At 43.6% G+C, this 11,637-nt stretch overlaps 1 protein-coding gene across 1 annotated transcript; it reads right to left on the minus strand.

The window, feature by feature from the left end:
• Positions 1-1,526: 1,526 nt before the first annotated feature.
• Positions 1,527-11,087, minus strand: LOC117257942 (kelch repeat and BTB domain-containing protein 12-like). The gene is made up of 10 exons (XM_033628361.2): positions 10,899-11,087; positions 7,423-7,639; positions 7,148-7,329; positions 6,806-6,938; positions 5,784-6,017; positions 5,311-5,669; positions 4,947-5,220; positions 4,422-4,569; positions 4,125-4,322; positions 1,527-3,890 (listed from the first exon to the last, which is right to left on the minus strand). The coding sequence occupies exons 2-10, from the start codon at positions 7,591-7,593 to the stop codon at positions 3,742-3,744; spliced, it is 1,848 nt and encodes a 615-aa protein (XP_033484252.1). The 5' UTR covers positions 7,594-7,639; positions 10,899-11,087; the 3' UTR covers positions 1,527-3,741.
• Positions 11,088-11,637: the final 550 nt, after the last annotated feature.

Genomic DNA, 11,637 nt, shown 5'->3' on the forward strand with positions numbered 1-11,637 from the left:
AGACACACAGACTTTGTGCTCATTTTGTTTCTCCTCCTGGTTGCTTTGCCCCTTTTTGTAGTTATTTTTGTCTCTTTGCATTTCCTTTGCATCTCTTTGTGGTCAGTTTGTCCCCGTTTCCACTGAGCAGTACGGTTCAGTTCAGTTCGGTTTGCTTTTTTTCTGTTTGCACTGTGAAAAGTTGTGGATGGTACCAATGGATCCCTTCCATACCATCCCCATTTTTGGTCCCCCCTCTGTTGGGGTACCTAGCACACAGATCTGGTACTAAAAGGTGGAGCTGTGAACACTGCAGTCTGTTGATTGGTCAAGAGAGGACAGTCACTCTGCTCAGGGCTGAGTTGAGGCTGGTTTTGAGGCTCATGTAACCACTGTTCATACTGTGGAGAGTTTTATTTGCAGACTGCAACTATAAAATATAAGGATGTTTTGCTGCCTCTTGCAGCAGCTGGAGTCTGAGAAAAAATAACTTAATTCACTGAGCCGACTGCCAGCGACTTTTAAGGTGGAACATTTACTTGTAATGTTACTCAGTGTATGAATTGACAACATGAATCCATCAGCACACCTTAAATTTCACTGTGAAAACTTTGAACATTACAGTTTTTATATGACATACACTTTCAGTAATGAGTGGATCTTCAAGAATTTAAAATTATATATTAATTTCGACCGGATTATATTCTAATCCTCACTTGGCTAAACTAAATGCACTAGTCTGAGTGGGCGGAAGTTCGCTGCATAGATCAGCCTCTCATTGGGCAGAACGAGCCACCCGCTGAAGTCCCGCCCTACCACCTCCGGTTGTGTAGTAGTTTTCAACCGTTTTAAACACGTCCTTTACTAACTTTTGCGGTGTTTGATCTTGGGGGGATGTAGCCATTTTTCTGCCATGGTTCGTGTCCTGTAGGCAATATTTTTGTGGGCGTGTTACACCAAAACCTGTTTCCCCCGGCAATATTTTTGCAAGTGCACCCTTGCTGTGGCACCGCCCAGAACGATTGTGATTGGTTGAAGCAGCCGGGGCATTTTTTTTCTCCAATCTTAAAGTGAGAGTCGGCCCAGCCAGACCTTTCTTTTTTTGAGAAAGGTCTGGTGAGCGAGACCAAAATGCACAAACCCGCTATTTTTAAATATCCCATGGAGAGAGACTCTCACTGCAGCCTGTGTTATTTTGCTCTGAAATGATGGTGTGCAGCCTCAATCTGTGGACGATAAATGAGGTGCAGACTGATAATGGAGGAAATACAGTGAATGCTGGAAGGAGCAGTGAGTGACAACAACCCCGCCCGCATTTAAGAGTACTGTTTGCAGTGGAAACACTAGGGTCTAGGTACCATGTCTGAAGGGTTACTTTTGGTTACCACACTGAAGGTGCTTGGATGAAACCTTGCTTTTGAGTTTCTTTGTGGTCGGTCGCATTAATGTGAGTGTAATATGTGTGGAGGGGTGCTGACGCTTTTGGCCTCTGGACCTCAGTAACACATCCATGAATTACAGGACAACTATACAACAAGAATTACTTGGGTTTATTATTTATTATGCCTAAAAATGTCAGTGTAACACTCAATCAACCACTTATTTGTGCTTTATCAGTCATAAGCTTTTATAAGGATAAAAAGTGATTCCTGTTCAATTTACTACAATTATTTTGCAACAGAACTTGGGTGCTTTTGAATGTGGGAGTCACTTAAATGTTTTAAAAAGAAAGATACTCTCCATCTTCAAAGACAAATCTCCATGTGAGTGAACAATAGAGATCTCTATCCTATTCTATCATTCCTTCAGATGGCAGTACAGTCAAAAAGTAAAAAAAAATCTTCATAGGATTTAGTGACATCTAGCATGAGGACTGCAGTTTGCAACCAGGTGGAACTTCTCCCGTGTGCCAAGCATAAACTCCTGCTGAGAAGTCCTGAGAAGGAGGTTTTTACCAGGAGCCGTGTTATCCAAAGAGGTCACTTCCTCTCCAAAGCAAATTGACCTGGGGATTTAAAGTGGTCGCAGAGGGGCTGCTAACTATGGTGGCCGACACAAAAACGTGAATGACCCTATCTAGAGCCAGTGTTTGGTTTGTCCATTCTGGGCTACTGTAGAAACATGGTGGTGCAACATGGTGGACTCCTTAGATGAGGGCCTGCTCCCATTGTAGACATAGTTCATTCTACAGTAATGAAAACATGATGTTTTTTTATTTTCAGGTGAATGCACACTGAAGAAAACATACTTATTATATTATATTCCATTCCTGCCAAAATATCCCCCAAAATCCTACACACTGAGATTTTAAAGGACAAAACAAGCTAATTTGAAATTCCTCACCTCAAATGTTGGACCAGAAAAAAATGACAGTATCGGTAATTTGCTCAAATGCTAAAGAAATAATTATATTTTTGGGAATATACTCATTCACATCCTTGCTCAGAATTAGAATGGAAGGTCGATCTACCTCTCAACAAGCACATTTCCCAAATTGGCAAACTATTCCTTTAAAACACCAAAAAGGTTACGTGACAATCAACCTCTTGTGGTCACATGATCCAGGACAGTTGTCTGTCAGAAGTAAAGGTGGAGGAAGTTTGCATCCTGCCTCCTGTGAAAAGCCAGCGGTGACAGTGACCACAATCTTTTTCTACTCTTACCCAGATAGTTTAAATTACCTAAACTGTGCTGAGCTTTTTATATGAATAGTTTTTAGAATGAAAGGTAAGATCTGCATTTTTGTTCCCATTTGTTACATATGGGAACAACAATTTCTGAAAATGGTCCAGCATTGAGTGAGACTGCTGCAGATGGCAGCGGCAAAACAGGCTGCAGTGTAACCACTCGGGGCATGTTCGCATCGTCAATTTATGTTCACTATAAGTTCTTGTTTTTGCCGATGACAGGCTCAGATTGTTGTTCTATGTGTCTCACAATTTATGGAAAGCATCCCTACAGAGACAGGCCTTTTGTGAATGAGTAGGGTCCTCTTTGTTTAACCAGAAAAAGCCCCGAAATCACCATTGCCATTACCACCAGACTCCATTTAAATAAACAGTAATTTTAGCATGTATAGAGCCAGCATAATTTTACATCTAACTGGTTGAAGTAGGGGTGTATATCAACCGAACCAGAGTTGGTGATTGTTGGAAAAGCAGAAAGACAAACCAAGACGGCTTTTGTAAGTTTCATTTCGTTTTCGTCGACTTTCACTGAAATGTGTTTAACAATAATAAAATTATATATTTTTTAAATGGAGTCTGGTGGGTTTGGCGACTGCACTTTCAGAGCTGTTTCTGGTTAAACAAAAAGACTCTTACTCTTAGAGAAAAAGGTCTTTCTCTGTGGTGATCCTTTTCAAAAATTGTCAGACACTTATAAGAACAATCTGAGCCTGTCAGGGCAAAAAGAAGCACTTTTAGATGATGTCAATTGATGGTGCGAACATGCCCTGAGTGGGTTACACTGCAGCCTGTTTCACTGCCTCCGGCTGCAGCAGTCTCACTCAGTACTAACCACTTTGACACAAAACATAAGAAAATAGGGTGTAAAAACTTACTCTTTAAAAGAACACCATTGTCTTTTTTGGGAAATCCTCAAGTACACCCTGACTTCACATGTATATTGACCTTGCTGTTGATACATGTGATACCAGATATCAAGCCCACTTTTGATAAAGCTGTACGAGATTAAGAGGACAGCTCATTTCCCACACACCCTGTCTCCATGCGTTGTTGCTCAGAGTCAGGATGAGATGAATTAGGGTGTGAAGAGGTCTCGAGGATTGAGGTTAGCCACCAGACAGACATCATAACTGTCATGCACGGCTGCTCGTCTTTCCACCACCGTCCACACATTGTCCGCAGGGTCCAGCTCCAAAATCTCCTTGGTGATGATCTCATGACGGCCTGCAGTCGTGATAGAAAGTATGTAAGTTATGGCTGACCGAAATCTAATTTCCACACAGATACTGCCTCATTAGTTAGATGGCATTCCCTAACTCTGATGCCGACACAAAGTGTGTCTTGTTTTTGTGCAAAGGTCATTTCACCATTAAGTTAAACTTATTGGGGGGCAGTTCTTTAGGAGACCACGCAAAACAAGCTGTAAATCAAAGCAAACAAACAAAAAAAATCACTAACCGGCCCCCTTGTAGTATCCACAGAGGTAGAGTTTGCCCTCCAGCGCTCCTACATTGGAGGCATTGGTTCGGAGGGCAAGCAGAGAAGTGGGCAGAGTTGGCCCTGCCCTCCAGGTGTCTGTATCCGGGTTATAGATCTCCACAGAGCTAAGACAACGTCGTGATTGCCCACGGTCCTCTCCATCACATCCTATACCACCTGAACACACACACACACACAAGCCATTCAGGATCATTATCATCTCTTGTGTGGAGCAAAATTGTAGGAATACAGTCGCAGTGTGTCCGGTAGTCTGACCTAATACGTAGATTTCTCCATTGAGTACAGCCGTACCGCAGCGGTATCTGGAGTACTTCATCCTGGCACACTCAGTCCACCTGTCCTTGCCAGGGTCATACTGAAACACACGGTTACTCAGCTTGTCAGGCTCATCATCTGGCTGATGCTGAGCGTGGAGGAGAGAGAGTTGGAAGGAAGGAGGAGGGAAAAGATGGGAAATTGAGGTGAGAGATGAGAAGCAGCGGAGGAGAATCAGTGACAGACTGAGAGGGCAAACGTTATATTCAACCTTTTACTAACATGAAATCATTGAGTTGCTTTAAAGCCACTGGGTGCAGGAATTTGTGAATTTGTGATTGTAACACAATTTGATTTGGGAGTTTTGGGGGTTAATTTCCCCCCAGGATATTTAGAGCATGTGCATTTGCAAAAACATGAAATTCTCTTAATATCACAACTTTTTCTTTTTTTTCAGCATCCAGTCAGTCTACTACCCATTGTCATTGCATGAGTATTTTTCCATAGATGCACAGGTGTGTGTACCTGTGGTGTCCAGCCCCCCAGCACATAGAGATGCTCCTTCAGGCTGACGGTGCAGTGGCAGGCTAAGGGTAGAGGCAGAGAGGCGAAGCTCAGCCAGCTGCCTCCTCTCTTCAGCGACCATCTCTCCACGCTGTCTGTGATGATATAGTGATTACGCACTTTTATCTGGCCTCCTGTCATATACAGGGAATCACCTAGCAGCCCTAAAGCGTACATGTCCCTGTGTGCTGTCGAGCACAGCTCCACCCAGCTGTTCTCCTCTGAATTATCGTATCTGGAACATAAACAAACATTTTAGATCTGGTTTTCAATGCAATGACATTTAAAGAGAATGTATTTCTCATATGTGACCCCCCCCACACACCTGTAGACATCCAGCTTCTTCTTCCTGTGTTGGTCTTCTGTCTCTATGGCCACCACTATGTTGTTGTCTCGAGTCACTGCCCCAGCTGTGATCTGCCCCCTACCTCCACAGCCCCTCAGTGGAGAAGGGATGTAGTAAGTCCTTCTAACACTGGGGGCAAAGCAAAAACTGAGGTCAGCATGTCCTCCACGGCGGGCAGGCACCCCCTCCTCATCCACCCCACCCAAGCAGAGCAGCAGGTCAGTGGTCTCCATGCCGTAACGGAGCGCCGGCCGAGGTGGAGCTGACGTCTCACAGAGACCTGAGGTCTGTAGAGCAGCGTCAATCATCCCAAAGCACTCAGCATCCCTCAGCAACACCTGGAGGATTCATTTAAAGGCACAGAAGTCTGATAATCTACCAATCCTTTGATAAATGTGAATAAGAAGTCTTGACTTTTATTATTTGTCCCTTTCCTCCCTTTCCTCTCTCACCGGGTTTCTCCTCCTGGCTTTACGGAGGAATCCAGGGTCCACAAGTTCTAGCCGGACACGCCTGAGTAAATCCACAGCCTGGGCTTCACTCTGCGAGTCCCCCCTTCGCCTCTCCACCCAACGCAGCACCAGCTCCAGCACAACCTCCTCCTGTGATATGTTGAGGTCATCTGAACCCAGCAGATCCCCAAGACTTTGGGCATCCAGCTCCAGCACTTCTTCTTCCTCACAAACCTAAAGACAGTCACAGCGGGGAAACAAAGGGGAGTAAACCACAGCAATGACTGAGTTAAAAAGAAAGAGTATGTAGTGGATGGTAGCAAAGAGTAATAAACCAAACCAAAACACTGTAATTCCCAAAATGTCTCAACACCTGTGCCTGACTGTGCAAAAGAAGAGCAAGTGATTTCTGCCACCTAGTGGCATCATCAAGTAGCTGAAAAACAAGTCAGAGAGAGAAGCTAAAATGTCATGCAGACAGAGAGCACCATTCAAGCGTTGTTTAGTGGAGCAACAGATCATCTGCTCTGAGCCTTTAAAGCTGTAGATGGTAACTTTTATATAAAATAACTATTTTCACATTTGCTTAAACACACAGCACTACACGAGACAGATAATCCATTTAAAAAATCATTCTCCTCTGCCTATGGCCCCTACTGCATGTGAACAAAAACAACCAGTCAGAGCTGAGAAGTCTCTCATGTTAGTGTGAGTCATGTCAATCGTGGCTCATTAGCTGTGGTCAGACCAAACTAGGCAGCGCTGATCAAATATGAGTCAAGATTCTGTTACTGCGCTGCCTATTTCTCACCACGGATGTTTTCAGAAACATATTTTAGTGCAGTGTTTAGCTGTAAAATGAGAACGTTTGTTCCGACCGGTGGGCAGTGAAAGTAAAAATGGTGACAGAACAATTTTTGTTAAGTCTGCAGTAACGCTGAGGACCACTGAGGGGTCACAGACCCTTGACTTATGGCTCGAATTGGATGAATATCTTAAACTACTAATAATGAATGCCCCACCTGTGCAAAGTGTTGGCAAAGGTATCTCAAGGCACAGTCGGCCAGACCAGTGGCCCCCAGGTCTCTGGCCCAGTGGTAAAGACCGACACAGTTGGAGGGGTCCATCCGGGCCTCCATGTGGCTCTGACACAACCTGAGGCAGTAACATCAAGGTGGTGATGGGAACAAAATAGTGTCAGTACTTCTTCAAACAAACTTTAGATCACAGTCCTCTTTACTATTTACACATCTACTGTAAAATTTATTATGTACGTTGCTCTTATATCACCTTGATGCCTCTGATATTATTATTTCAATATGTTAGTTTATCTGAATAATGATCACTCCCCAGTCTCTTTTCACCTGAAGGCTCCGTCTACATGGAGCAGGAAGGCTGCAGCAGCCACACCCTGGATGTTGTCATTGGAAAGAGGCAGTTCAGCTCGGTACATGTAGTCCAGTAGCAGCTCCAGGCTTTTGGCAGGTGTGTCTCTAAGAGGTACCTCTCCTCCCCGTGTCTCCTTCAGACCACACGTAAACATGGCCTGGACAAAACACATGTTGCATCATCTTGTATTTTCCCATATCAGCACTGTAACTTTCAAGTAACTGCAAGTAACTGTGCATGGCATCTTTACCTGGAAGTATGGGCTGAAGGCAGACAGCACCACCTTGTGGCAAGCAAAGGGAATCCCCTCTGCGAGCAGCACCACATCAGTGAGCTCCTCGGCTGCTCGCATCCTCTCCAGCTGCCTGAGCAGAAGCGAGCCATGCTCTGCCTGAGCAGAGTCCAGCTCTGGATCATCCATGGACTCTGGATGTCTGTGCCACTGTTGTCAGCATACAATATGTGACCTGGTGGCAGAGTAATGCCAAACACGCATCATAAAAGAGAAAATGAGGAGTGAGATGGTTCAGATTCTTAGCAGTAAATTGTAGTTAGGGGTTGAGATGATTATTGGTGCAGGGAAAAGAAATAAACAAAGCTCTGCTGCACAAAATTCTATTGATATTTTAGACTTTTTCTCATCTTTGTTTCTGTGAGTGTCAAAGAGGTATTTAAATTAACCCATCTGAGGCGTTTAGAAGTGAAATGTCTCTGTTAGCATTTGCAACATTTGAAAAATAATGAAGGGCTTAAAATGGACTCTGTTTTCTTGTAAGAGGTCACAATAGGTTTTATAATCTGTCCATATCAAACAAAAACAAACTTAAAGTAAGTTGACAGCCAAACATACAGTGGCGCCACCAAGTGGGGGGCAAAGAGAAGGGGGCCTGGCCACCCTAATCATGCTGTTCTCATTCGTAGAAGTAATGATCCAAATTTCGCACATATCCTAGGCTGACCAAACGTATTCTTTTGCCCTGACATGTCCACTTTTCACGTCCCGTCCAGGGCGCCGCATATTTCTGTCCGAACCCAAACCGAGCCCGACATTATTTAATGACCAAAGCAGAGAGTTTGTGTCACACAGTTGTTACGGTTACAGGCTATTTAACAGGCCAGGCAAGCTCAGCGGAGAGGGACACCTCCGTGTATGAGACGGGAGCGGGAGGCAGGAGGTTCGACGCTTCCAGCGAGAGGAGAGGGAGAAATAAAACAAAATAAGATAAAATAGGAAAAACCTGTCTCCCTCTTTTATTTTATTTTCAGTGTTTAATCAAGGCGGAGGCGGGTGGCTGGAGGTCCAAGACTTCCAGAGAGGGGAGAGGTAGAAACAAACAGCCAATGTGTGTCTGTGTGTGTTATGCTCAGGTGTTGTCACGTAAATAACAGTGCCCAAGCAATAAACAGGACAATAGGATTTTATTTATTTTTACACTACATTTTCACTGAAAGCTGACCGAATCCGACCCGAGCCCGAATACAATTTATAGCTACATTTTTGACCAAACCCGGCCCGACCTGTCAGGTACCGTCGGGCTCAGATCGCCACACTCTAGTGTGTGTATGTGTCCCCTATTGGGGCCTATCTGAATTTCTGTCTTTGAGAGATATTATTTTGTAATATAACTGAATTTTCTATCCATACATATAAATTTTAAATATATTAAAATGATAAGGCATCTTTGAGTAAACTGCGAGTATCATTTAAGTAGGCTATGTCGTGGCCGGCCGAGTGTCCTCTTTTTTGGAAATCAAAATATGGTCACCCTAACATATCCCACGTAATCACGAGCCAGTTATTCATGCATAACGGGTGCATTCACGTGACCAATGCCCTGATGAGAGTAAAGAAGTGATTGGTCCCGAGCAGCAGAAGATTTTGGAGGTGGATGGGACTCAAAACATGGGACTTTCCTCAGTAAACCAGTGTTTGGAACTGTGTGAACTCTGAGTGAACTTTATGTCCCTTTAAGGTACGTGGTCAGCATGTTTCTTTTCCTAAACCTAACCACAGTAACTTTACTGGTCTAAACCTAAACTCCATCACTTAACGTTGAGTGCATCATTCATACAGTAGGGCGCTAATTCGTTGGATATCACAAGTATGCCTCAAAGGACTATACAAATAAGAATTTCAGTTCAATTTCAGTTTTATATATAAAGTCCAATACTACAGCAGAAAGGCCCGTCTGAGTGAATAAACCTGGTCTCACTCGGAAGTCATTGAAATCCGGCGCTTGGGCAGTGACTTGCAGCATCAGAAACCAATGAAAAAAGGCATCCTTTAACGTTGGCATGATATGCAGCTGGTTGATGTTATAGTCTAACAGCGCCTAGCTGCATCGGGGGAAACATGGCGGGACAAGGACAAAAGTTAAGGCAGTGGAAGTCCGAGTGTGGTGGGTAGGAGATGTGGTGAATGGGTCCAATAAACACTGACTTTCACCCGAGAGAGTGGTGTTCGTGTCCCGTAAAGTCAAACCCTTTTCTTTTTTTCTAAACCTGACCATGTGTTTATGTTGTAGAAATAAAAAAAAACATAAATTTGTCAGCGTCAGACAAGTTTTTCTTTTTGTCTCTCCCTGTCTTTCTTTGTTTGCTCCATGTTTGCAAGTCAACAGGACGCGCCTATCCATAATTATCACTTCCGTATATGGCAGTCACTGGCTGTTCATGGGCGGGGATGTATGCTAATTGCTGACTAGCGGGAGTGTGCTGGGAATTTACAATTGATTGGCATTCATGAACATACACACATGCCTACGATCAAATCCGATTTTTCCGCGGTGTTCATGAATCCGGAGTAGGTTTGTAGCACTGAGGTTTTCTATGTGCAAATTTACTCTCAGATTTACTTACATGTCATGAATGAGACCCTAAGTGTAAAATTAGAAACCAAAGTATGCGATTAATTTTCATACTGACATTGTTTTCAACTAGCCTTTACACTACAACAGCATAATGGTATTCAGTCATGGCTTTTGGTTTTGGTGTGCCAGCCCAAGATTTTCAGTCACCCCATCTGGCCACCCCTATGAAAGATTTGTGGGTGCACCACAGCAAATGCTATGGGCTTCCATTCGAGAAGTGCTTTGTAATCTTGGTGGTCTGTAACTGAGCTCGAACAACAGCTGTAACTTAAGTAAAAATGTGCATTAGTTGGCCTGATTGAAATACTGCATGAAGAGGAAATCATTTCCCAAAGTGTGAAAGCTGACTTTACGTAACTATGTCCAGTGAACTGGATCTATGTACAGAGCACATAAAGTCAAACATGGTCACTTTCTTTTTTCCCCCCAGCTGAGCTAATGAATCACTGCCGGTGTTTTGCTCTAGTAGGCTTACAGCTAATGATCACGACAGTCACTGTATAGTAAGTGCAGTAATTGTACAAAAGGTTACGGACACTTGGTTGTTCCTACTATGGACAAACATCAAAGAGGAGCCACTCAGGTGATGTTTGGTTGGAGAGGTACTGAATGGCTTTGCTCCATATGTAGAGGCCTTTCTTCTCCATGTTGACCAGTATCTTTAACTGGTTCCGCCCCTGAGCAGCTGGCCAACAAACTCAGACACTTACAGAGGCCATAGTGACACTGTCAGTGGGTGTGCTAAACATACACAGGCCACCTCACACCAGGCAGACATGCACAGTCAGTTCAGAGTACAAGCAGTAGCATGTTAGCATGACATTAGCTAAGCACATGCAGGAAAGATCTATCGTACCGGAGGTGTGCTGAGGCTATCCAGCGCCAGGGTTCAGATGATATTGAACTGAGATGACGTCAGCTTTGATATCCTATACTACTCTTCACAGACTGTGTTTTTGTTTGCTGGCAAGTCTGTCTTGTGTTACGTGCTAGTTGCTGCCTGTGAGTGAGTGCAATAGCATGCTCACTGGTGTAAAGGTTTAAAATAGACCAGCAAGTGCTAGTGATGCTGTTCGGGTTTCGAGAAGTGGCTGGGCAATCAGTCTACAATTGCTCTGTCTTATTACTGTTTTTTTCAGTGTGGATTTTATCTTGAAACTGCAAGAATCAGAGGCACAACATTTATAGGTTGTTGACATGTTGAGACAAAAAAACAGAAAATAAGATAATTATATGATGGGACTTCACCTTGGATAAACCCACCTAATACCACCTCTTGATAAGTTTACAGTCAGCAGTGTAACGTGTATGTTCAACAAAAAACTACCTGAAATAAATTTTATTTTATCTGATATTCATCCTACTTTCAAACCAAGCAGTAACCTCGGGGACTAATAAATGAAGCCAACGCAGAAGTGCAAAAAATGCAGTTCTTTGAATGGCCACTTGAGGCTGGCTCCAAAAGTGAGTCAATCTTCACAGACCCCCATCTTAAAATGCCTAACTTTACAGCAGATTTACTGTAAACAGGGAATTTTTATATAATTTACAGATTAACTCGAGATGAAATGAAAATTGGCTTTCAAACCCTTTTA

This window comes from Epinephelus lanceolatus, chromosome 8 (assembly GCF_041903045.1).
Source record: "Epinephelus lanceolatus isolate andai-2023 chromosome 8, ASM4190304v1, whole genome shotgun sequence".
Classification (NCBI taxonomy): Eukaryota; Metazoa; Chordata; class Actinopteri; order Perciformes; family Serranidae; genus Epinephelus; species Epinephelus lanceolatus.